The following is a 26,560-nucleotide window of genomic DNA, read 5'->3' on the forward strand; positions in this document are numbered from 1 at the left end:
GAAGTAGGGGATCATGGTTCATTTTTTTCCATGGAGATATTTAGCTGTTCCGGCTCCATTTGTTGAAAAGATTTCCCTTCTCTGTTGGATTGCTTTGCTACCTCTGTCAAAAATCAAGTGACCATATAAATGTAGATTTGTTTCTAGGCTCTCTCTTCTATCCCACTGAGTTATTTGTTGATCCTTATGCCAGTATCACACCGTCCTTGATTACTGCATACTACCTACTACAATACTCCTTGTATTGCTTTACAAAATTTAAGACTCTACAAAAGAGGGTATATAAATTAAGTTGAAATAAATGTATGGGCTCAAGATGAGCTTAAAATAATCCTTATGAAATCATTGTTAAACTGTATCATGGCTTTGAAAACACTCCATAATCACTATCGTTTCCAAAGTGAAATAGATTTACCCACAAATGAAAAACTACAAATTCTTCATGACCTTCAACTGAAATTATGTATGAAAAATATTTCATTAATTTTACTACTCAACTTCCCACCAGGTCTTCCCCACATTAGTTAAAAATACCACAGTGTAGTAAGCCTAAAAACAATCCTTAGGCAGTGTGCTCGGTGGTCCCGAGGATCTGTCTCTTGCTTCAACCGTGTTTGGACGGAACAGACCCAGGAACGCCCCTCGTTCCAGCCCCTGACCACCCTCCAACCTTTTTTCCAGTCTTAACTTTTGGAATCAGCCACTCAGCTATCCTCGGCCACCAGGCCAGGTCAACACCATTTTTTGAGCTTAACTCCTTATTAACCCATCAACCGGGAGCTCCAGGACTCCTCAGAATGACTCCACCCAGGTGGAGGCTGTCCTCCACCGCCTGGTCAACATGCACCTGCAGGCCTCCTACACCTACCTCTCTCTGGGCTTCTATTTTCAACGAAGCGTTGTGCCTCTGGAGCGCGTGGGCCACTTTTTCCGCGAATCGGCGGAGGAGCAGCGTGAGGGCGCCGAGCGACCCTTGAAAATGCAAAACCACTGCAGCCACCTGGCCCTCTTCCAGGACGTGCAGAAGCCGTCCCAAGAGGAGTGGCATAAAACCCAGGACGCTGCTGAAGCCGCTGTGTTCATGGAGAAGAACCTGAATCAGGCCCTCATGGACCTGCGTGCCCTGGGTTCTGCCGGCGCACAGCCCCGCCTCTGTGACTTCCGGGAGGGCCGCGTCCTAGATGAGCAGGTGAAACTCATCCAGAAGATGGGCGACCACCTGACTAAGCTCTGCAGGCTGGTTGGCCCCCAGGCTGGGCTGGGCCAGTATCTCTTCGAAAGGCTCATCCTCAAGCACGACGAGGAGCCTCCAAAGTCCAGGGGCCTTTGAGGAGCCCCTCTAGTGTCAGGGTTGCTGCCTGAAGCAGCTCTCGGCAGCAAGTAGGCACCTTTTTAACACGCTGGAGCCCTCTCCCAACCCTTGGCCCAAATGGAAACAATAAAGCTTTTTACAGGAAAAAAAAAATCCTTAAAAAAATTTCACGTGTTTGAAACTAGAGGATGCGTACACAGTCTACCTGTTTAAACTTTTCCATAATAAAATATTAAAAAGTCATTTATCAATTTCAGAAAGGTACCTAGTAAAGAAAAAAGTAGATTTCCTTTATAAATATAAGTTTTATAAAATTTCCTTTTCTTTTTTTAAAATTTATTTATTTATTATTTATGGCTGTGTTGGGTCGTTTCTGTGCAAGGGCTTTCTCTAGTTGCTGCAAGTTGGGGCCACTCTTCATCCTGGTGCGCGGGCCTCTCACTATCGCCGCCTCTCTTGTTGCGGAGCACAGGCTCCAGACGCGCAGGCTCAGTAATTGTGGCTCACGGGCCTAGTTACTCCGCAGCATGTGGGATCTTCCCAGACCAGGGCTCGAACCCGTGTCCCCTGCATTGGCGGGCAGATTCTCAACCACTGCGCCACCAGGGAAGCCCTAAAATTTCCTTTAAAGTTTAACTTGGAAAAGAAGATTAAGAGCAAGAATACAATATTATTTTATAAAATAAAAAACAAAGCAACTCCCAATTCCATTGCGGGCAAACGACAAATGGCTCTTGGAAACTACTTGGCTGTACTAATTTTGTTCAAATTGGAAAAGAAGGATCCTCCACCACCACCATCATCCTTTTTTAAAAAAAGCAGATAGCCTGAATTGCTAAACTCCCCATTTCTTTATAAAGATACAAAATGTTGCCAAACTGAAAGTAGCACCAAAAATCTTTAAGATTTACAATCTGTTCTTAACCTAAAATTTTGCTTTGATGCATAATACACCTTCCTGAAATAATTCTACAATACAAAAATAACCCCAAACACTGAAAAAAGTTTGCTAAAATAAAATTGGGATTTTTTTACTTTTTCTACTGGTAGCAATGGAAATCACTAGAAACTATGCTTTTTTTAAAAAAAAAACATTTATTTATTTATTTTTGGCTGCGTTGGGTCTTTGTTGCTGTGCGTGGGCTTTCTCTAGTTGCGTCGAGCGGGGGCTACTCTTCGTTGTGGTGTGTGGGCTTCTCATTGCGGTGGCTTCTCTTGTTGCGGAGCACAGGCTCTAGGCACGTGGGCTTCAGTAGTTGTGGCTCGGAGGCTCTAGAGTGCAGGCTCAGCAGCTGTGGCACATGGGCTTAGTTGCTCCGTGGCATGTGGGATCTTCCCAGACCAGGCCTCGAACCCATGTCCCCTGCATTGGCAGGCAGATTCTTAACCACTGGGCCACCAGGGAAGCCCAGAAACTATACTTCTGTTCTTTTCAAACGATCTCCTTTAAAATCAAGCTTTTACAAATAATTGGTATAGAAGATAAAATTCAGTTTTTATATCTTCAAAATATTCAGATATCAAAGACAGAAATACTGATTTTTTCATTAATGATGAGAAGAAACAAGAGACTCCATTTAATCAAGATCTGACATTTATAAATTTTAAGCATTTAACCAAGCTGGAAGATTGGAAGATTAATTATAACAATTACAGGTAGAGAATATCATCTGTCCATTTTCATTATGGTAGTTCATTACGGTTCATTATGGTAGTTATCTATCCAGAGAACCAACAGGAGTTCTCAGATCCAATGTCATATAATAGGATTTGGGCAAGCGCTCTGAACACCACTTTTATTTAATATGCACCACATGCACATGATGCAGGCAGGGAGAGGTTATGAATCCATGCATTGAAGACGAGACAGACTGGGACTATTGCCAAACGTGCGCTGAGTCGATTAGGATGTTGCTCAAAGTTCTTTATACTTAATGGTTTCCTTGAAAGTAAGTGCAGAAGCAGAAATGTGTACACATCCCAAAGCATCTTCTTCTTCATTTGGTTTCCTGTGCTTTCTTTGCATTCTGTTTTTCTTTTGCCTAGAAATTAAAGACAGTATACTATAAAATCTTAAAAGTCTGTTCCAGTTCATATTAAAATGAAATGTGTCTAAGAGGGCATTCTTAAGCTAAAAAGCTTGAGATGCGCTGTTTGCAAGATTTCTAGAGAATTATCTTTTATAAGACTCACAACAAACTACTCCTGGACAATGATATAGTTATGCTTTGCCCTCAATAAAAAAGGATCATATTTGGTTTGCAGTTCTTTCTTACCTGAAGTTGAAATGTATTATTATAATGGTAACAATTTAAAAATACAAAATTACTCATCCTATAAACTCATACTCATTCATAACTATTTCAAAACAATGTATTTACATATGTGCCCATTTCTCATACAAACTGAGTATATGAAAAATTCTATATTAGTTTCTGCATATTTGAATAAATGAATTTAACATAATAGTTTAAATGAGTTTAACATAACTAAGGATTATATACCCATAGTGTTGATAAACCTCACATATAAGTGAGGCTTTTTTCGGTCATGTAAGACCAAAAAAATGTTTTCACAAGTTGTTTCACTTGAACCTCGTAACAAGTATAGAGCTTGAACACAGTAATTCTATTTCACTTTTTAGCAGATGAGGAAGCCAGAGCTTACAGGTGTTATCAAACTTGACCAAGTCACACAGCTAATATATAACAAAACGTCAATAGAGGTCAAAAGACACATATTCTATAGCAGTGCTTCTAATGTAGAGACCAATGACCTGGGGACTGTGTTAAAATGCAGGCTGAATTGGTAAAATGCCTGAGGATCTAAATTTCTAGCAAACTCTCAGGTGATGCCAAGTCTGCTGGTCCTCAGGTGACACTTTGAGAAGCAAGATTTTAGAAGACTAGAATATAATGTTCTTTCCACTATGGCACTTGAATCAGAAAGGAACAAATAAATTAGACTTTTGCTATTATACAATTAAGAAAAAAACTTCTTTAATGAGAACTATAATCTTTTTTTTATAATGCATTATAATGATAATAGAATTATCATACAACTGTATGATAAAATTAAGTGCAATGCCTTAGAATATATTAAGAGGAAATATGTTATACATACCATATAAAAATTTAAAAATTGCTTGCATAAACATTTTTAGATAACAAGCATAATTTGTAATTTGATAAGTACAATTTCTCAAAGAAGTCTTCTGTTTCCAAATGATAAAAATACTATTCAATTTTAGATGTAATTTGGAAATAAAAGTATGTACCTCTTTTCTTAATGATCTCTGAATATACAGGAAGTTTACTAGGATTAACAGGAATGAATCTACTGGTTAATGACATAAATTTTACAACATAATTTAAAAAGCAAAGACATATAATGCAGAGTATCATACATGTATTAAACTATATAATTCAGATAAAACTAAGGGTAAGTTAAATAAAATAAGTTAAAAATAATTACCACCTTATTGAGCACATATTATGAACTTGGCCAATATTATCTCATTTAACCCTTAAGAATGTGAAGTGTGATTCCCAATTTATAGATGAGGAAATAGATTCTATAATAAAGTAAATAACTTGCCTAAAAGCAACAGCTAATAACATAACAGCTAAGTAACATATCTAAGATTTAAACTGAAAGCCTGTATTCTGTTTTGCCTTTGTCGAAAAATAAAAAATACTGTATTTCAAAATAGCATGGAAAAAATGTTCACTGTTAAGAAATTCTTTCCTTCTATTTAGTGTGCTAGTGAGATACTAAAAATTGCTGACTCAAGTCAGAAAATTCTGTAATCATAGGTATTAATGTACATATTATTGCGGATAACTTTATTCTTCTACCTTATTCCTATTAAGAGATATAAAAAGTAAGTTCTGCAGATTAGTTATTTGTTACCAACTGAATTATAATGTCTTAGTAAAATCTGGACAAAATTCAGTACTGTGCTTTGAATCCCCCATAGCAACAAAATCTGTGATTTTAAATTATGGTAGGTTATTGGTGGTTGTTAAAAACCTGGGATAGACAGTAATTCAGAAATACATATAAAGGTTGAGATAAAATTTTAAAAGAATTGTAAATGTGTCTGAATAAAAGTTTTACAAATGAAATCTTAATATAGCTGATTTTATTTTATATTTTAAGGAGCAGATTTGGTCTATGGCACAAGAAGTTTTATAACTTTATATTTTTAGGTTACCTCCTGAGCAATCTTTATGTAATGTACACTCAATGAACTGATCAGATAAGAACAGAAGCTCCACAGAACAAGAACACTTACAAGGCAAGATCTTAACCTAATTCATTAAAGCCACATGCTCTTGGGAGAATCAAAGTCCTCACTCTTTGTTATTTTGTAAAATGAAAAGATTTCCACAGGTCAAATACTTCCACACCATCACAGGCAGTCAGGGCCTGCCTCCAATTACTCAGAAATCTGATCCTGGATGGCTTTAAGCACGTAACAACACTGCCTAGACTAGCCACATCTTTTCTACTTTCACTTGGCATTGGGGGGAAGGGGGGGATTTTTGACATAATAATCCATTTCTGAATTCTACATGTAATTCTTTTCTTAGAAGTATTACTTATTAAGTAATTTTCACTACTAAAGTCTTTATATTGGATATAATTGTAAAATCTAATCTTAATCTATTGTGTTTTAATTTTTAACATTTGCATTTACCAGCAGAAAGTGATATTTCAATATGATATATGATTTCTTTTTTCAAAATAAGATGAACAAAAATATATTTGTGCTAAGGAAGCTGATTATTGGCAGAAATTAAGCATTTAATTCTCACCACAGATTCAGAATTTGTGGACGTGAAATTTTAAGTAGCATAAAGCTATTTAGGAGCTACCCTGTGATGCCGCAGAATCTTTAGCATGACTTTATTCTAGCACTTATCAGAATAATACTATCCAGCACAGTACTATAATCATGTATTCCTTTCCCCAACTAAGTTGCTTAAGAGAGAAAAATGTGTCTTAATTATGTATATATCCATTGACTTTAAGAGACTGCCTCAAATATAGTTTCAGCTAGATAAATGTTGGATAAATAATCAAAACATTTCAAAAATTTTAATCAAATAATGAATCTGAATTCCCTTCAGAATCTAGGCACATAAAAGATACTGCATATACAGTATCTTTCTGTATAGTATCTATACAGAAAGAAATGTACCTCAATATTGCTTGTACAATATTATTAGTCAAAGAACAAGCAAGTCAGTTAACTACGCTTTCAATAAAACAGACATATAATGTCTTTGTATTATATTCAACAAAACAGACATATAATAATGTCTTTGTATTATATTCAATAAAACAAATGCAAACACAAGAAGAGACTGAGTTGGTATTCCACTAACACTAGGCATTCATATACTGCCACCCTGTGTCCAAAATAATGTGAACTAAGGAATTATGGTGCTAATGTAAAAGCTGAAAAGCTATTGTACTCTAACTATGCTTTTTTAAAAATTATGGAAATATACTGTCATTAAAATCAAATAAGAATGGTCCTTTTCTTAACTTGCCCAAAAAAGTTTACTCACAGGCCAATTTTAAAGCAAAACAAATATATTTAAAATTTCTCTAATAACATTTGTCTGGTCCCTAATAATATTTATCTATACTTAATACCTGATACATCATACAATTGAGCATAACAGTCTATATTTCATTTTGTTTAATATTTTCAACAGAGAAATATTTCATAGTGTTTCATACAAAGAATATAATATCGAGGTACTCTGTTAACCAGGCAATTTTGAGGATCACAGGACCCTAATTGTTAATCTAAAACTTTAAAAATCAGTTTCCCATCTTGGACTTTTATGATTTAACACCCTGAGATACATGAATAGAAAAACCTATATGGAAAAGAGAAGACTTAGCAGTCTTCTTGCAACAATTTTTACATTTAATGCTAAAAGTTGAAGCACATGTTCAGGATCTAGATAATAAGGTATATATAAAAACCTTAAGTCACATCTTGTATTATTTAGAATTTATGATGATATCAAACGGCTGGGTTGAAATGTATCTTTGCTTCATGAACTTAAAAATTAATAAGAAAAAAAAACCTACCATGTATTCTAGTCTTTAAGTTAATGGTCCAAATTTTTCACTAACCTATGCTAGTTTTCCCTCAGTGGAAAGAGTAATAACTTAGGAATAAGAAAACCTATTTCTTAGGCTAGGTTATGTTTTTTTCCCCCTTCATTCTAGTAGTAAATTCGATGATAATTCAAATTTTTGCTAAATTAAATAAGAAAAATCTATTATTTCAATAATTAAAATTAATAATTTGTTTTCAGCTAAAGAAAGAAAAATGTTTTAAATTTCACTCTAATATAGCACAACCTGAATTCCTGACACTAAGGAGTCTGGAAAGCTAAAGCAGTAATGCAATTCCTTATTTTTATTTTGCAATATTAGATTGAACTAATGTTCCTCTAGATGAAAGACAGTAAGTAAGAGCAAAAAAATAAAAATAAAAAGCTTCAACAAATTTTATCTCTTCTCAAGCCAAATAACATTTTTTGGAGAATCTAAATCTAATTTAAGTACTCACCAGTAAAATACTTACCTTTTCTACTAGTGGTATTAACTGCTGGTGTTCTGCTAAAGTCTTTAACAATTCCATGATGAACGGCAGATAATTATGCTTCCTTCTGATATTTTCAATCTGAAAATAAAACACATATCAAACCACACTAACTTTGTATTTTCACTAAGTTTCTGATATTTTAATTTTTGCCTCCAACTCAAAATAGAAATGGAAGAAAAATCCTCCATTCTCATAAAAAGAAATATGAGAAATAATGAGATTTCCATTGCCATTGAGAATAAAGACTAATTACAATAAAACATGTGGAGAGAGTCCCCTGGGTGTCACTTCCTACTCTTGGCTTAGCAAATAACAGAGGCTTTTAAAAGTCTAATCTGAGATAATTTATGAAAACTTAACTTATGAAAGCAAACTTAGAGGGACTTCCCTGGTGGCGCAGTGGATAAGAATCCACCTGCCAATGCAGGGGACATGGGTTCAAACCCTAGTCCGGGAAGATCCCGCATACCGCAGAGCAACGAAGCCCGTGCACCACAACTACTGAGCCTGCGTGCCACAACTACTGAAGCCCGCGTGCCTAGAACCTGTGCTCCGCAACAAGAGAAGCCACCACAATGAGAAGGTGGCGTACCACAACGAAGAGTAGCCCCCACTCACCACAACTAGAGAAAGCCCACCTGCAGCAAACGAAGACTCAACACAGCCAAAAATAAATAAAATTAAATCTTAAAAAAAAAAAAAAGGAAATCAAACTTAGAAGGTCCACATGATAAATTAACACTCTTGCTACTACACCTATGTAAATAATAAGGCCATGCCTAATGAGACCAGCTTTATTGCGTGATTAAGAACAATCTTTCTTTGACATTATTTTTGACCAAAAGCAAATAGACTGCAGGGACTGTCTGTGTGTGCTTCAGTGGAAAACTATGCATTGTCTAAAGTATGCTCTCCCAAGTTACGTGATTGCAACCTTTCACTGTCTGGTAGAGGTTCAATTTACTTCCCTTCCTATAGGGGAAGAAAAAAGTTTCCATCTTTTGTGAATTCGTTTCAACATTCCTATACTTCATATAAATTTGAGCTTCTTTGACTTCTCCTTTGAAATAGTTGTGACATCTTACAGGTTTGCTCAATTAATGAACTAAATAAAATCTTAACATGTTCATTTTATATCAGTATAAGAATCATTTTATTTTTTTGAACAAAGCATTCTCTAACAATATAGCATAGATTCTAAAAACTTAAGTTTTATTTTAAGCAAATATTAAAAATTAGTTAATTATGTAACAACACTGCATAAGAATATATAAATAGGTAGGTCTTTTTTTATATCACATAAAATAGAAGATAACATTCAAGTTTCCATCCCTTACTTTCCTGTCCCCATAAATTCAGCCCTCCTTTCTCCTGCCTGGAATACTCTGGAGCCAGTCCCTACCACTTCCACCTAAGGAATCCTACTAGTCCAAGGTCCACGTATTCTAACCATCACGTTGTTGGCTGTTAAGTGTGTTGCAAAGCAGTATTCTGACACTGTGGTAAGCAACAGAAAGAAAAAGAATAATCCCTGCCTTCAACTGAGCTTCAAATGAAAAACTGCTTTTTCTACTGTGACAAACATGACAAATTGAATAAGTACCATTTCCAAAGTCCTACAAAATTCGAAGTTTCCTTCACTCTTTTCACTCTCTGAAAAAAGCTTATCAGGCGGAGCTTCAAGATGGCGGAAGAGTAAGACGCGGAGATCACCTTCCTCCCCACAAATACATCAGAAATACATCTACATGTGGAACAACTCCTACAGAACACCTACTGAACGCTGGCAGAAGACCTCAGACCTCCCAAAAGGGAAGAAACTCCCCATGTACCTGGGAAGGGCAAAAGAAAAAAAGAAAAAACAGAGACAAAAGAATAGGGACGGGACCTGCACCAGTGGGAGGGAGCTGTGAAGGAGGAAAGGTTTCCACACACTAGGAAGCCCCTTCGCGGGCAGAGACTGTGGGTAGCAGAGGGGGGAAGCTTTGGAGCCACGGAGGAGAGAGCATGAACAGGGGTGTGGAGGGCAAAGTGGAGAGATTCCCGCACGGAGGCTCGGCGCCGAGCAGCGCTCACCAGCCCGAGAGGCTTGTCTGCTCACCCGCCGGGGCGGGCGGGGCTGGGAGCTGAGGCTCGGGCTTCGGAGGTCAGACCCCAGGAAGAGGACTGGGGTTGGCTGCGTGAACACAGCCTGAAGGGGGCGAGTGCGCCACAGCTAGCCGGGAGGGAGTCGGCGAAAAAGTCTGGAGCTGCCGAAGAGGCAAGAGAATTTTTCTTGCCTCTTTGTTTCCTGGGGCGCGAGGAGAGGGGATTCAGAGCGCCACTTAAAGGAGCTCCAGATGCGGGCGCGAGCCGCTATTATCAGCGCGGACACCAGAGACAGGCATGAGACGCTAAGGCTGCTGCTGCCGCCACCAGGAAGCCTGTGTGCGAGCACAGGTCACTCTCCACACCGCCCCTCCCGGGAGCCTGTGCAGCCCGCCACGGCCAGGGCCCCGTGATCCAGGGACAACTTCCCCGGGAGAACACACGGCGCGCCTCAGGCTGCTGCAAAGTCACGCTGGCCTGTGATGCCGCAGGCTCGTCCCGCCTCCATACCCCTCCCTCCCCCCCCCCCCCCACCGAGTGAGCCAGAGCCCCGACTCAGCTGCTCCTTTAACCTCGTCCTTTCTGAACGAAGAACAGACACCCTCAGGCGACCTACACGCAGAGGCGGGTCCAAATCCAAAGCTAAACCCCGGGAGCTGTGCGAACAAAGAAGAGAAAGGGAAATCTCTCCCAGCAGCCTCAGGAGCAGCGGATTAAGTCTCCACAATCAACTTGATGCAACCTGCATCTGTGGAATACCTGAATAGACAACGAATCATCCCAAATTAAGGAGGTGAACCTTGGGAGCAGCGATATATATATTTTTTTCCCTTTTTCTCTTTTTGTGAGTGTGCATGTGTATGCTTCTGTGTGTGATTTTCTCTGTGTAGCTTTGCTTTTACCATTTGTCCTAGGGTTCTCTCTGTCCGTTTTTTGGGGGTTTTTTTTTAGTATACTTTTTAGCACTTGTTATCATTGGTGGATTTGTTTTTTGGTTTGGTTGCTCTCTTCTTTCTTTCTTTCTTTTTTTTAATTACTTAAAATATTTTTTTAATAATTATTTTTTATTTTAATAACTTTATTTTATCTTACTTTATTTGATTTTATCTTCTTCTTTCTTGCTTGCTTTCTTTTTTCTCCCTTTTATTCTGAGCCGTGTGGATGAAAGGCTCTTGGTGCTCCAGCCAGGCATCAGGGCTGTGCCTCTGAGGTGGGAGAGCCAAGTTCAGGACACTGGTCCACAAGAGACCTCCCAGCTCCACGTAATATCAAACGGCAAAAATCTCCCAGAGATCTCCATCTCAACACCAAGACCCAGCTCCACTCAACGACCAGCAAGCTACAGTGCTGGACACCCTATGCCAAACAACCAGCAAGACAGGAACACAACCCCACCCATTAGCAGAGAGGCTGCCTAAAACCATAATAAGGCCACAGACACCCTAAAATACACCACCAGACGTGGACCTGCCCACCAGAAAGACAAGATCCAGCCTCATCCACCAGAACACAGGCATTAGTCCCCTTCACCAGGAAGCCTACACAACCCACTGAACCAACCTTAGCCACTAGGGACAGACACCAAAAACAACGGGAACTACGAACTTCCAGCCTGGGAAAAGGAGATCCCAAACACAGTAAGTTAAGCAAAATGAGAAGACAGAGAAACACACAGCAGATGAAGGAGCAAGGCAAAAACCCACCACACCTAACAAATGAAGAGGAAATATGCAGTCTACCTGAAAAAGAATTCAGAATAATGATAGCAAAGATGATCCAAACTCTTAGAAATAGAATGGAGAAAACACAAGAAACGTTTACCAAGGACCTCAAAGAACTAAACATGTAAACAAACAGTGATGAACAACACAATAAATGAAATTAAAAATTCTCTAGAAGGGATCAATAGCAGAATAACTGAGGCAGAAGAACGGATAAGTGACCTGGAAGATAAAACAGTGGAAATAACTACTGCAGAGCAGAATAAAGAAAAAAGAATGAAAACAATTGAGGACAGTCTCAGAGACCCCTGGGACAACATTAAACGCACCAACATTCGAATTATAGAGGTCCCAGAAGAAGAAGAGAAAAAGAAAGGGACTGAGAAAATATTTGAAGAGATTATAGTTGAAAACTTCCCTAATATGGGAAAGGAAATAGTTAATCAAGTCCAGGAAGCACAGAGAGTCCCATACAGGATAAATCCAAGGAGAAACACGCCAAGACACATATTAATCAAACTATCCAAAATTAAATATAAAGAAAACATATTAGAAGCAGCAAGGGAAAAACAAATAACACACAAGGGAATCCCCATAAGGTTAACAGTTGATATTTCACCAGAAACTCTGCAAGCCAGAAGGGAGTGGCAAGACATATTTAAACTGATGAAGGAGAAAAACTTACAACCAAGATTACTCTACCCATCATGGATCTCATTCAGATTTCACGGAGAAATTAAAACCTTTACAGACAAGCAAAAGCTAAGAGAATTCAGTACCACCAAACCAGCTTTACAACAAATACTAAAGGAACTTCTCTAGGCAGGAAACACAAGAGAAGGAAAAGACCTACAATAACAAACCCAAAACAATTAAGAAAATGTTAATAGTAACATACATATCGATAATTACCTTAAATGTAAATGGATTAACTGCTCCAACCAAAAGACACAGACTGGCTGAATGGATACAAACACAAGACCCATATATATGCTGTCTACAAGAGACCCACTTCAGACCTAGGGACACATACAGACTGAAAGTGAGGGGATGGAAAAAGATATTCCATGCAAATGGAAATCAAAAGAAAGCTGGAGTAGCAATTCTCATATCAGACAAAATAGATTTTAAAACAAAGACTATTACAGGAGACAAAGAAGGACACTACATAATATTCAAGGGATCAACGCAAGAAGATATAACAATTGTAAATATTTATGCACCCAACATAGGAGCACCTCAATACATAAGGCAAATACTAACAGCCATAAAAGGGGAAATCGACAGCAACACACTCATAGTAGGGGATTTTAACACACCACTTTCACCAATGGACAGATCATCCAAAATGAAAACAAATAAGGAAACACAAGCTTTAAATGATAAATTAAACAAGATGGACTTAATTGATATTTATAGGACATTCCATCCAAAAACAACAGAATACACTTTTTTCTCAAGTGCTCATGGAACATTCTCCAGGATAGATCATATCTTGGGGCACAAATCAAGCCTTGATAAATTTAAGAAAATTGAAATCATATCAAGTATCTTTCCCGACCACAGTGCTATGAGACTAGATATCAATTACAGGAAAAAATCCGTAAAAAATACAAACACATGGAGGCTAAACAATACACTACTTAATAACCAAGAGATCATTGAAGAAATCAAAGATGAAATCAAAAAATACCTAGAAACAAATGACAATGAAAACACGATGACTCAAAACCTATGGGATGCAGCAAAAGCAGTCCTACGAAGGAAGTTTATAGCAATACAATCCTACCCTAAGAAACAAGAAACATCTCAAATAAGCAACCTAACCTTACACCTAACGCAATTAGAGAACGAAGATCAAAAAAACCCCAAAGTTAGCAAAAGGAAAGAAAGCATAAAGATCATATCAGAAATAAATGAAAAAGAAATGAGGGAAACGATAGCAGAGATCAATAAAACTAGAAGCTGGTTCTTTGAGAAGATTAACAAAATTGATAAACCATTAGCCAGCCTCATGAAGAAAGACAGGGAGAAGACTCAAATCAATAGAATTAGAAATGAAAAACGAGAAGTAACAACGGACAGTGCAGAAATACAAAGGATCATGAGAGATTACTACAAGCAACTCTATGCCAATAAAATGGACAACCTGGAAGAAATGGACAAATTCTTAGAAATGCACAACCTTCCAAGACTGAACCAGGAAGAAATAGAAAATATGAACAGACCAATCACAAGCACTGAAATTGAAACTGTGATTAAAAATCTTCCAACAAACAAAAGCCCAGGACAAGATGGCTTCACAGGTGAATTCTATCAAACATTTAGAGAAGAGCTAACACCTATCCTTCTCAAACTCTCCCAAAATATAGCAGAGGGAGGAACACTCCCAAACTCATTCTACGAGGCCACCATCACCCTGACACCAAAACCAGACAAAGATGTCACAAAGAAAGAAAACTACAGGCCAATATCACTGATGAACATAGATGCAAAAATCCTCAACAAAATACTAGCAAACAGAATCCAACAGCACATTAAAAGGATCATACACCATGATCAAGTGGGGTTTATCCCAGGAATGCATGGATTCTTCAATATATGCAAATCAATCAATGTGATACACCATATTAACAAATTGAAGGAGAAAACCCATATGATCATCTCAATAGACGCAGAGAAAGCTTTCGATAAAATTCAACACCCATTTATGATAAAAACCCTCCAGAAAGTAGGCATAGAGGGAACTTTCCTCAACATAATAAAGGCCATATATGACAAAACCACAGCCAACATCGTCCTCAATGGTGAAAAACTGAAACCATTTCCACTAAGATCAGGAAGAAGACAAGGTTGCCCACTCTCACCACTATTATTCAACATAGTTTTGGAAGTTTTAGCCACAGCAATCAGAGAAGAAAAAGAAATAAAAGGAATCCATATAGGAAAAGAAGAAGTAAAGCTGTCACTGTTTGCAGATGACATGATACTATAAATAGAGAATCCTAAAGATGCTACCAGAAAACTACCAGAGCTAATCAATGAATTTGGTAAAGTAGCAGGACACAAAATTAATGCACAGAAGTCTTTTGCATTCCTATACACTAAAGATGAAAAATCTGAAAGAGAAATTAAGGAAGCACTCCCATTTACCATTACAACAAAAAGAATAAAATACCTAGGAATAAACCTACCTAAGGAGACAAAAGACCTGTATGCAGAAAATTACAAGACACTGATGAAAGAAATTAAAGATGATACAAATAGATGGAGAGATACACCATGTTCTTGGATTAGAAGAATCAACACTGTGAAAATGAATATACTCCCCAAAGCAATCTACAGATTCAATGTAATCCCTATCAAACTACAACTGGCATTTTTCACAGAACTAGAACAAAAAATTGCACAATTTGTATGGAAACACAAAAGATCCCGAACAGCCAAAGAAATCTTGAAAAGAAAAACGGAGCTGGAGGAATCAGGCTCCCTGACTTCAGACAATACTACAAAGCTACAGTAATCAAGAGGGTATGATACTGGCACAAAAACAGAAATATAGATCAGTGGAACAGGATAGAAAGCCCAGAGATAAACCCACGCACATATGGTCACCTTATCTTTGATAAAAGAGGCAAGAATATACAGTGGAGAAAAGACAGCCTCTTCAATAAGTGGTGCTGGGAAAACTGGACAGCTACACATAATAGAATGAAATTAGAACACTCCCTAACACCATACACAAAAATAAACTCAAAATGGATTAAAGACCTAAATGTAAGGCCAGACACTATCAAACTCTTAGAGGAAAACATAGGCAGAACACTCTATGACATAAATCACAGCAAGATCCTTTTTGACCCACCTTCGAGAAAAATGGAAATAAAAACAAAAATAAACAAATGGGACCTAACGAAACTTAAAAGCTTTTGCACAGCAAAGGAAACCATAAACAAGACGAAAAGACAACCCTCAGAATGGGAGAAAATATTTGCAAATGAGGCAACTGACAGGATTAATCTCCAAAATGTACAAGCAGCTCATGCAGCTCAATATCAAAAAAACGAACAACCCAATCCAAAAATGGGCAGAAGACCTAAATAGACATTTCTCCAAAGAAGATATACAGATTGCCAACAAATACATGAAAGAATACTCAACATCATTCATCATTAGAGAAATGCAAATCAAAACTACAGTGAGGTATCATCTCACACCAGTCAGAATGGCCATCATCAAAAAATCTACAAACCATAAATGCTGGAGAGGGTGTGAAGAAAAGGGAACCCTCTCCCACTGTTGGTGGGAATGTAAATTGATACAGCCGCTATGGAGAACAGTATGCAGGTTCCTTAAAAAACTAAAAATAGAACTACCATATGACCCAGCAATCCCACTACTGGGCATATACCCTGAGAAAACCATAATTCAAAAAGAGTCATGTACCACAATGTTCACTGCAGCTCTATTTACAATAGCCAGGACGTGGAAGCAACCGAAGTGTCCATCAACAGATGAATGGATAAAGAAGATGTGGCACATATATACAATGGAATATTACTCAGCCCTAAAAAGAAATGAAATTGAGTTATTTGTAGTGAGATGGATGGACCTAGAGTCTGTCATACAGAGTGAAGTAAGTCAGAAAGAGAAAAACAAATACCGTATCTAACACATATATATGGAATCTAAAAAAAAAAAAAAAAAAGGTCATGAAGAACCTAGTGGCAAGATGGGAATAAAGACACAGACCTACTAGAGAATGGACTTGAGGTCACAGGGAGGGGCAAGGGTAAGGTGGGACAAAGTGAGAGAGTGGCACGGACATATATACACTACCAAACGTAAAACAGATAGCTAGTAGGAAGCAGCCACATAGCACAAAGAGATCAGCTTGGTGCTTTTTGACAACCTAGAGGGGTGGTATAGGGAGGGTGGGAGGGAGGGAGATGCAAGACGTAAGAGATATGGGGACATATGTATATGTATAACTGATTCACTTTGTTATAAAGCAGAAACTAACACACCATTGTAAAGCAATTATACTCCAATAAAGATGTTTAAAAAAAAAAAAAAAGCTTATCAGACAGACTGCAAGTGAAGGAGAATGACATTATTAAAGACAGCCTTGCTTAATATTTTACTCTGAGTTATATAATGTTTGACATAATTAAAATAAATTTTAAAAATGTAAAACCCTAAAAAAACTGGAAAGCAAAATCTAAAAAACGAATCCAACTTTGTATTAAGTTGGTGATAGAATGACACCAAGAGAAAATTTTTTCAGATGAATTTTAAAATATGCTAATTTGATTGCACATCCAAAATGAAATATATCCTAAGGAAAAAATTAACTGAAGAAAAAACTTCTCAGTTGTTATTAACACTACTGGCACTGTTATTCTGAACCTTTTTATATATACATACAAATACAGATAGACAGCATAAAGCAAATAGGTAATTATGTTAACGTTGATAGAAACCAAGACTTTCAGGTGAAAAGATACAAATGCTTAACTTCAAATATAAAGCCCTTTAATCCTAAATTTGAGTATTAATATGAATTCATGTTGCATTTTCTCTTCAAAAATAAAACAAGAAATAAAAACCTATTTCTTAGCTCTGAAAATTCCTAGAAATAATGAATAATCAGTATGACTGAGCACCCTGAGCAACCAGATAATGGTTTCTAAATACCATTTCTCACCAAAAGCACTCAGGACTTCTTGAAAAAATGGCTGATTCCAAGTCTGAAGCAGGAAATGTACAAGATGAGTCTGAAACATCTTGTCATACTACAAAGCAAGGTAGCTATCAAAGATGAAGAGAGTCACATCAAAAGGACTTAGGAGACAGCCTGAAGTGGCTTCCAATGGCTAAAGATGGGATAATTTGAGCATCAATAATAACTGCAGTGAACTTTAGCATCAAATATGTTAAATATCTGTTTGTAATAATACTTGAAAAAAAAGAAAAAAAAAAAAAAGGAAAGAAACCTCACTAGTTACCTTTGTTGGATGCCAGGGACTCAACACATTATTCTGGAAAAGTGTAAATGATGGGGAAAAAACAATCAAGCATTCAACATACCTCGTGTCAAAATATACCACTCTATATTAAAACATTAAAGGAATAAATAAAAAGTACATACCTTATATCTTTTTAATTTCTGTACTTCTTCTTCAATAAGCATCTGATTTTTGGCAACCTCTGACTGAATAGCACTTAACATGTTATTACCCTGATCTGTATCCATGGGTTCCTCCTTAGGGGAAAGAAAAAGAAATAGCACACCCTAATGACTGAGGCTTAAGTCTAAATTATTTTTAAATGATAAACATAGTACAATCATTTTCAAATTTTATTCTTAATATTGGTGATGGAATACCAACTTACTAACTGCAATATTAAAGGATAAAAGCTAAGTAGTATCTTCCAATTTTCTATGTTCTACAACAATACATATGAATTGTTATCTAAAAACAATCTATACTGTAGCAAACTGAATTGCTATAATCTGCTGTTGAGCTATAAAGTAAATCTGCTTAAATATACTCATGAAAATGTGATCAAAGGAACATTAAAAAAAAAGTCTTTGTCTATTACTAATTCTCTTCTCCAATCATATTTACTAGAAAGATAATCATCATAAGGAAGAGTAACGATTACATGTGAATCTAAATGTGCCCAATTAATTCTGTCAGAAATATATTCTAACTTGCTTAATTATATAATGAAATTACAGTAAATTGTTAACACTTATTTAGCACATCCTATTTGTCAGTCACTTTTTTAAGTGGTTTATATATACATTATCTCAGTTATTCTTCACAACCACCTTTTAAGGTAAATACTATTATCCCTACTTTACATGAAGAAACTGAGGCACAAAGAAATACACTCAAAATCATACTTCCACTAAGTGGCAAAGGCAGGAGCTGAATCTAAGAAGCCTGACTCCAGAGCATATTCTCTTAATTACCACTCAGCATACTTGATTAAATCTACTTTTCAGACAAAGAAAGAAGGAAGAAGGAAAAAAGGAAAGAAGAAAATAAATAGTTTCCTTGAGAGAATAACTAAGCTAGAACTTTGTACATAAAAACATGGCCACAAACCTCAGCAAGTTGTCTTTGTAACTCTGCTATCTTCTGTTCATATATCATTTTTCTGTCAGACACAATGGCCATTAAGTTAAATCGAATTTCACCTTCACTGTACCTAAAAAAAAATTAAAGTTTATAATGTAGTAAAGAAATGTAACACTATTACAATTAAGATAATCTATTGTGATTACCCCCTTATTCTCTGGGGTAAACACAGATCTACCAATTGGCTAACCATAAAAACTGACATTTTAAAAAATCTTTCCTAAAGAGGAGAAGTTACAACCAGTATCACAAAATTACAAACAATCATAAGAGAATACTATGAAAAATGATACACCAACAAATTGAGCAACCTAGAAGAAATGGATACTTTCCTAGAAACAATCTTCCAAGACTTAATCAGGAAGAAACAGAAAATCTGAACAGACTGATTATTAGTAATGTAATTGAATCAGTAAACAAAAAAATCCCAACAACCAAAACTCCAGGACCAGAGGACTGCACAGGGAATTCTACCAAACATTTAAAGAGGAATTAATACCTTTATTTCTCAAACTATTCCAAAAAACTGAAGAGGAGGGAATACTTCCAAACTCATTCTATGAGTCCAGCATTACCCTGATACAAAAACCAGACACTACAGAAAAAGAAAATTACAGACCAATATCCCTGATGAACACAGATGCAAAAAATCCCCAATATTAGCAAACAGAATTCAACAATACATTAAAAGGATTGCACATAATGATCAAGTGGGATTTATTCCAGGGATGCAAAGATGGTTCAGTATACACAAATCAATCAACGTTATAACTATGTCAACAAAACAATGGACAGAAATCACATGATCATCTTAATAGAGGCAGAAAAAGTATTTAACAAAATTCAACATCCATTCATGATAAAAACTCTTAACAAACTTGGCATAGACAGAACAATCTCAACATAATAAGGGTCATTTAAGCCAAACCCACAGCTAACATCATACTCAACAGTGAAAAGCTAAAAGCTTTTCCTCTAAGATCAGTAAGAAGACAAGGATGCCCACTCTCACCACTTTTATTCAATATAGTATTAGAAGTCCTAGCCACAGCAATCATACAAAAAAAAATAAAAGAAATAAAAGGCATCCAAATTGGAAGGGAAAAAGTAAAACTCACTATTTGCAGATGACATGATATTAAATACAAAAAAATCCTAAAAATTCTACCAAAAAACTATTAGAATAAGTGAATTCACTAAAGTTATAGCATACAAAATCAAAATACAGAAATCTGTTGCATTTCTGTACACTAATAATGAACTATCAGAAAGAGAAATCAAGAAAACAATTCCATTTACAAGTGCATCAAAAAGAATAAAATAACTAGGAATAAATTTAAACAAGGAGATGAAAGACCTGTACTCTGAAAACTGTAAGATATTGATGAAAGAAACTGAAGACAACACAAATAGAAAGATATACCACGCTCATGGATTGGAAGAATTAATACTGTTAAAATGTCCATACCACCCAAAGCAACCTACAGATTCAATAATCCCTATTTTCACAGAACTAGAACAAATATTCCTAAAATTTGTATGAAACCACAAAAGACCCCAAATAGCTAAAGCAATCTTGGGAAAGAAAAAGCTGAAGGTATCATGCTCCCTGACTTCAAACTATACTATAAAGCCAAAGTAATCAAAACAGTATGGTACTGGCACAAAAACACACATATAGATCAGTGGAACAGAACAGAGCCCAGAAATAAACCCACAAAACACACAGCCAATTAATCTACAACAAAGGAGGCAAGAATATACAATGGGGAAAAAGTCTCTTCAATAAGTGTTGTTGGAAAAACTGGACAGCTACATGTAAAAGAATGAAACTAAACCATTTTCTCACACCATATACAAAAATAAACTCAAAATGGATTACAGACTTAAATGTTAGACCTGAAACCATAAAACTCCTAGAAGAAACATAGGCAGTAGCTCTTTCACATTGGTCTTAGCAATAATTTTTGGATCTGTCCCCTCGAGCAAGGGAAACAAAATAAAAAATAAACAAATGGACTACATCAAACTAAAAAGCTTTTGCACAGCAAAGGAAAGCACCAACAAAATGAAAAGGCTGCCTACTGAATGGGAGAAGATATTTGCAAATGATATATCTGATAACAGGTTAATATCCAAAATATATAAAGAGTTCACAATCCAGCAATTTCACTTCTAGGTATTTTTCCAAAGAAAACAAAAACACAGATTTGAAAAGATGTATGTACCCCAATGTTTATAGCAGCATTATTTACAATAGCCAAGATATGAAAGCAACCTAAGTGTCCATTGACTGATGAATGGATAAAAAAGATGTTTTATACACACACACAATGGAATATTACTTAGCCATATAAAAGAAGGAAATCTTGCCATCTGCAACAACACGGATGAACCTAGAGGGTATTATGCTAAGTGAAATAAGTAAGACAGAGAAAAACAAATATTATATGATTTCACTATAAAAAACAAAACAAATATAACCAAACAGAAACAAACTCAAACAAATTCAGATATAGAGAACAAACTAGTAGTTGAGTGGGGAATTGGCAGGGTAGGTGAACTAGGTGAAGGGGATTAAGAGTTATAAACTACCATTTATAAAATAAATAAACAGGGATGTAACATTTAGCACAAGGAATATAGTCAATAATATTGTTATAACTTTGTATGATGCATAATCTATAAAAATATGTTGTACACCTGAAACTAATACAGTATTGGAAGTCAACTATACTTCAATATAAATTTATTTATTAATACTTTTGTCTATAGACAGATAAATAAGCTTTCATATATGAAAGGAAAAAATCAGCTAAATTTCATCAATCACAAATATATTATTAAATGTTTTAGTACCTCCTAGACATTTGAAATAACGTGTTTTCATCAGTTCTCATACTTTCACAAAAAATATGGTAACTATCAATTACCTTTTATCTCAACTAGAAAAAATAATTAAACTAAGACCTCACATTTGTTGAATTAATTTTACTGGCATCTTGATGGTATTAACTATATTCCTTACTATATAATTTTTTCCAAATCATGATTTTGTTTCTATTCTTAACTAATATATGTTTTACATTTCACTTGTACTTTTATCATATATAAATATATATTTATGTAATACGTTATAAATAATCTCTTGTAAAATTTCTGAATACTGTTTTATTTTCACTACTCTGAAACCAATGAAACATCTTATAGTATAAGCTTGTTTATGGTAAGGATTGACATTGGAAAGATTATCCATAACATTATGTAAATGGCACTTAACCAGATGAAAACATGTAGAAAATGTAAGCCTGTTTTTGCATTAGTTCACCTGCAAGAGCTTCTCATAAATAGTTCTATTCACTGGAAAGAATATGGCCCAGTATAACTACAGGACTTTGAACTATGTAAAAATGCTGTTTTTAAAACTCTACTTATGGGACTTCGATTTCCCTACTCCTCCCAGTAAAAAATATCAAACTAAAAAAATCTAGACATATATTTTTTAAAAAATGAAAAAAATTAAAATTCTGAAAAGTGAAGAGAAGGCCGACATGCTAGGGAACCAGGACCCAAGAATGACAGTGGTGAAGTCTCTGGCTTATCATTCTGCTGCATATGTCCTGGCCTTGGAGTTAAAGAAGCCATCAATTGAGAAATGCCAACAGGCACAGACAAAAAAGCACCAACAATAGTCTGCTCTTTCTATCCAAACAGGAAAGGGGCAACCTCATGAGACAGAAAACTTTGAGACAATAACCACTCTACCATACCCAAACACAACTGAAAAAACTGGCCCAAACCCTACCGGCCAGCAAAGGCTGGGTAGGGAGCCTGGACTTCCACCCCCACCAGGCTGTAACAGGCACCTGGGGTGGTGTCAGAAAAGGCTGTGTAGGGAGCTAGGACTTTCATCCCTGCAAACAGTAATGACATCTATTTGCAGTGTCAGAGGAAACTAAGTGGGAAGCCAAATGTGAAGTCACTACCATCCAGGAGTAAAGAAGCCCCCCTCCCAAATTTGGTATCAGTGGAGCCATGTAGAGAGCAGTCACAAGGCACTGCTACTCCTCCCGGCCAGGGTAGTATCAGGGGAAGCCATACTGGGGACCAGAACTCCCACCCCCTGCCCAGCAGTAACAAGGAACCCCTTCCCACCTCAGGTGTCAATGAAGACAGAGTGGGGAACCTGGACTTCTACTTCCACCTGGCAGTAATGGGGTGGCATCCCTGATTTACCCTGCCAGAACAGTGCCCATAAAAACCAGCTAAAAGAGAAGTTTTAAATAAGATTCAGAGTCTTATAATATAGTACTGAAAACGCCCAGGTTTCAATCAATAATCACTTGTCCTATTAAAAATCATGAAAAGCTCAATTTGAATGAGAGACATTCAACAGATAGAGCGATGATAGATGTCCGAATTAACTGACAGAGACTTTAAAACAGCCATCATAAAAATGATCCAATGAACAATTATGAACACCCTGGAAACAAAAAATAGAAAGTCTCAGCAAAGAAACAGAAGATATAAAGAAGAAACAAATGGAAATTTTACACCTGAAATATAAAATGATAGAAAAGCTCAATGGGTGAGTTCAACAGCAGAATGGAGGAGACAGAGGAAAGAATTAGTGAACTGAAAAGTAGAACAACAGAAATTACTCAACTGAACAAAGAAAAGAGACTAAGAAAAATAAAGAGAGCCCCAGGGACCTGTGGGACTAAAGCAGGAGACATTTGTGTCATTGGAGTCCTGGAAGAGGTGAGAAAGAGGGTGAGATTGAAAAAGTTCTCCAAGTTATAATGGCTAAAAACTTCCCATATTTGACAAGACATAAACGCACAGATTCAAGTAGCTAAGCAAAATCCAAACAGAATAAATGCACAGAAATCCACACCAAGACACATCATACTCAAATATATGAAAACTAAAAACAAACCAAAAAAAAAATAATTTGAGACCAACAACAGGAGAAACACCACCATATCTATAGGGCAAAACCTGTTTGAACAACAGTGGATTTACCAGTAGAAACCATGGAGGCCAGAAGGGAGCGACATAACAATTTTCAGGTGCTAAAAGAAAAGACTATCAACCCGGAATTCATATACACAGTGAAAATAACCTTCAGAAATAAAAGGGAAATCAAGACATTCTTAAATGAAGAAAAACTAGGACTCTGTTGACAGCAGAACTACCCTAAAGGAATGGCTAAATGAAGTTTTCTAAACAGACAGGAAATGATAAAAGAATTTAGTTCTGGAACATGAAGAAGAAAGAACAATGGAAAAAGTAAAAATATGGGTAAATACATTTTCCTTCTCTTAAGTTTTTTAAATTAAGCTTCATGGTTAAAACAAAAATTATAATACTGTCTGATGGAGTCCTAAATGTATGTAGAGGAATTATTTAAGACAAATATAACAATGGACAGTAAAAGTACATAAAAGAAGGTAAGACTTCTACACTTCACTCAAACTGGTAAAATGTTAACACCAGTAGATTGGGATAAGTTAGAGAAACCATTAGAAAAGCCATACAAAGAAAACAACTCAAAACCACTATAGATGTCTGAGTAACTCACAGAAAAGCAGGAAAAGGAAAACAGAGAACCAAACAAAAAAACAGAACAAAGAGAAAAAATTTTAATGGCAGATTTAAACCATAAGACATTAATAATTACATATTAAATATACATTTCATTTTATACGTAATTTTATAAATCCATTACATTCAATGTAAATGGTCTCAATCTACCAAGTAAGACAGAAAATATCAGAGTGGACTAAAAGATATGATTCAATATATGCTGTCTATATGAAATTCACTTCAAATATAATGACATAGGTAGGTTGAAAGTAAAAGGATGGAAAAAATATATCATGCATATATGAATCAAAACAAAGCAGAAGTGGCTATATTACTGTGAGATAAAGTAAACTTCAGAGCAAAGAAAATTACTAGAGAGAAATATTGCATAATGATAAAAAGGTCAATCCACTAAGAAGAAATAGTGATCATAAATGTTTATGCAACAAACAAGAGACCTGCAGAATATGTAAGGGAAAAACTGATAAAACTTAAATTAGAAATAGCCAAATTCAAAACTGTGCCTATTTGCAAATGACATGATCATCTATCAATATGTAGGAAATGTCAAGGAATTCACAAAACTTCTAAAGCTGGTGGGTGAGCTTAGCAAGGTTGAAGGATACAAGACAAAGAAAGAAAAAAATCAACTTTATTTCTACACACTAACAATGATCACATGGAACAAAAATGAAAATATAATATCATTTGTAATCACTCAAAAGAATATGAAGTGCTTGGGTATAAATCTGACAAAATACGTATGGAACTAGCATGTGGAAAACTACAAAATGCTGATGAAAGAAATTAAAGAAGATCCAAGTAAATGGATAGACATAGCATGTTCATGGATTGGAAAAATCAATATAGTAAAAATGCCAATTCTCTTAAAATTGATGTTTGACACAATTCCTATCAAAATCTCAACAAGAATTTTTGTAGATACAAGATTACACTAAAATTTACATGGAGGGCAGAGTATCTATAACAGCTAAAACAATTCTGAAGAAAAAGAATAAAGTTGGGGGCATTTGTCTACCTGATTTCAAGACTTACAATATAGCTACAGTCATCAAGACTCTGTAGTACTTGCAGACAGCAGACAAATAGATCAATGGAACAGAACAGTGAACCACAAATAGACCCACACAAATATGCCCCACTGGATTTTTTTTACAAGGGTGCAGCAGCAGTTCAGAGGAGGAAGGATAGCCTTTTTAACAAATGGTGCTAGACCAATTGGACAAACAGAGGAAGAAAAATGAACCTTGACTTAACTTCACACCACACAAAAATTAACTCAAAATAGATCATAAACATATGTAAAATGTTATATAAACCTTTTAGAAAAAAAGGAGAAAATCTTTGGGATCTAGGGCTAGGCAAAGAATTCTTAGATTGGACAACAAAAATACAATTTACAGTGGGAAAGACTGACAAATTGGACTTCACTGGAATTAAGAGCTTTTGCTCTGTGAAAAACCATGTTGGGAGGAGGAGAGGATGGGCTATAGACTGGGAGAGAATATTTTCAGGCAACGTGTCTGACAAAGGACTAGTGATAGCTAGAGTATGTAAAGAACTTCAAGGCTCAAGAGTCAAAAAAACAATCCAATTACAAAATAAACAAAAGGCATGATTTTCAACATTAGTCACTAGGGAAATGCAGATTAAAACCACAATGAAATATTACTACCCACCTATCAAAATGGCTAAGATAAAAAACTTTGACAAAATGCTAGCTAGCATGTGGAGAAACTGGATCACTCATACTACACTGCTGGTGGAAATGTAAAATAAAATAGTACAGCTACTCTGGAAGAGTTTGTCAATTTCTTAAAAAATTAAACATGTATTTACCATACAACTAGGTATTTATCCCAGAGAAATGAAAACTTATGTACACACAAAAATCTGTACACAAATGTTTACTGCAGCTTTATTCATAACAGCTAAAAACAGGAAACAATCCAGATGTCCTTCAATGGGTGAATGGGCAAAAAAATGGAATATCTATACCATAGACTACTACCCATCTATAGAAAAGAATGCACTATCGATA

The 26,560-nt window shown here is 36.0% G+C and overlaps 2 protein-coding genes across 5 annotated transcripts in view; one reads left to right on the forward strand and one right to left on the reverse strand.

Annotated features, from left to right (window-relative positions):
- The first annotated feature begins 784 nt into the window (after positions 1-784).
- Positions 785-1,330, forward strand: LOC132373646 (ferritin light chain-like). Its single transcript, XM_059937152.1, has one exon. It carries the CDS (start codon positions 842-844, stop codon positions 1,328-1,330), a length of 489 nt encoding a protein of 162 aa, XP_059793135.1. The 5' UTR covers positions 785-841.
- Positions 1,331-2,387: 1,057 nt separating this feature from the next.
- The window catches only part of UCHL5 (ubiquitin C-terminal hydrolase L5), a 52,191-nt gene continuing 28,018 nt past the window's right edge, over positions 2,388-26,560 (reverse strand). For 2 of the 4 annotated variants that reach the window (XM_059942746.1, XM_059942764.1), the window contains 4 exons: positions 18,877-18,979; positions 17,910-18,023; positions 7,929-8,027; positions 2,388-3,354 (listed from right to left, as the gene is read on the reverse strand). In XM_059942746.1, the coding sequence (XP_059798729.1) occupies positions 3,310-3,354; positions 7,929-8,027; positions 17,910-18,023; positions 18,877-18,979 (361 nt within the window). In that variant the 3' untranslated portion in view covers positions 2,388-3,309. The remainder of the gene's footprint in view (positions 3,355-7,928; positions 8,028-17,909; positions 18,024-18,876; positions 18,980-26,560) is intronic. The other 2 variants (XM_059942757.1, XM_059942769.1) reach the window with 1 other exon arrangement.

The sequence above is a fragment of the Balaenoptera ricei genome, chromosome 1 (assembly GCF_028023285.1).
Source record: "Balaenoptera ricei isolate mBalRic1 chromosome 1, mBalRic1.hap2, whole genome shotgun sequence".
Lineage (NCBI taxonomy): Eukaryota > Metazoa > Chordata > Mammalia > Artiodactyla > Balaenopteridae > Balaenoptera > Balaenoptera ricei.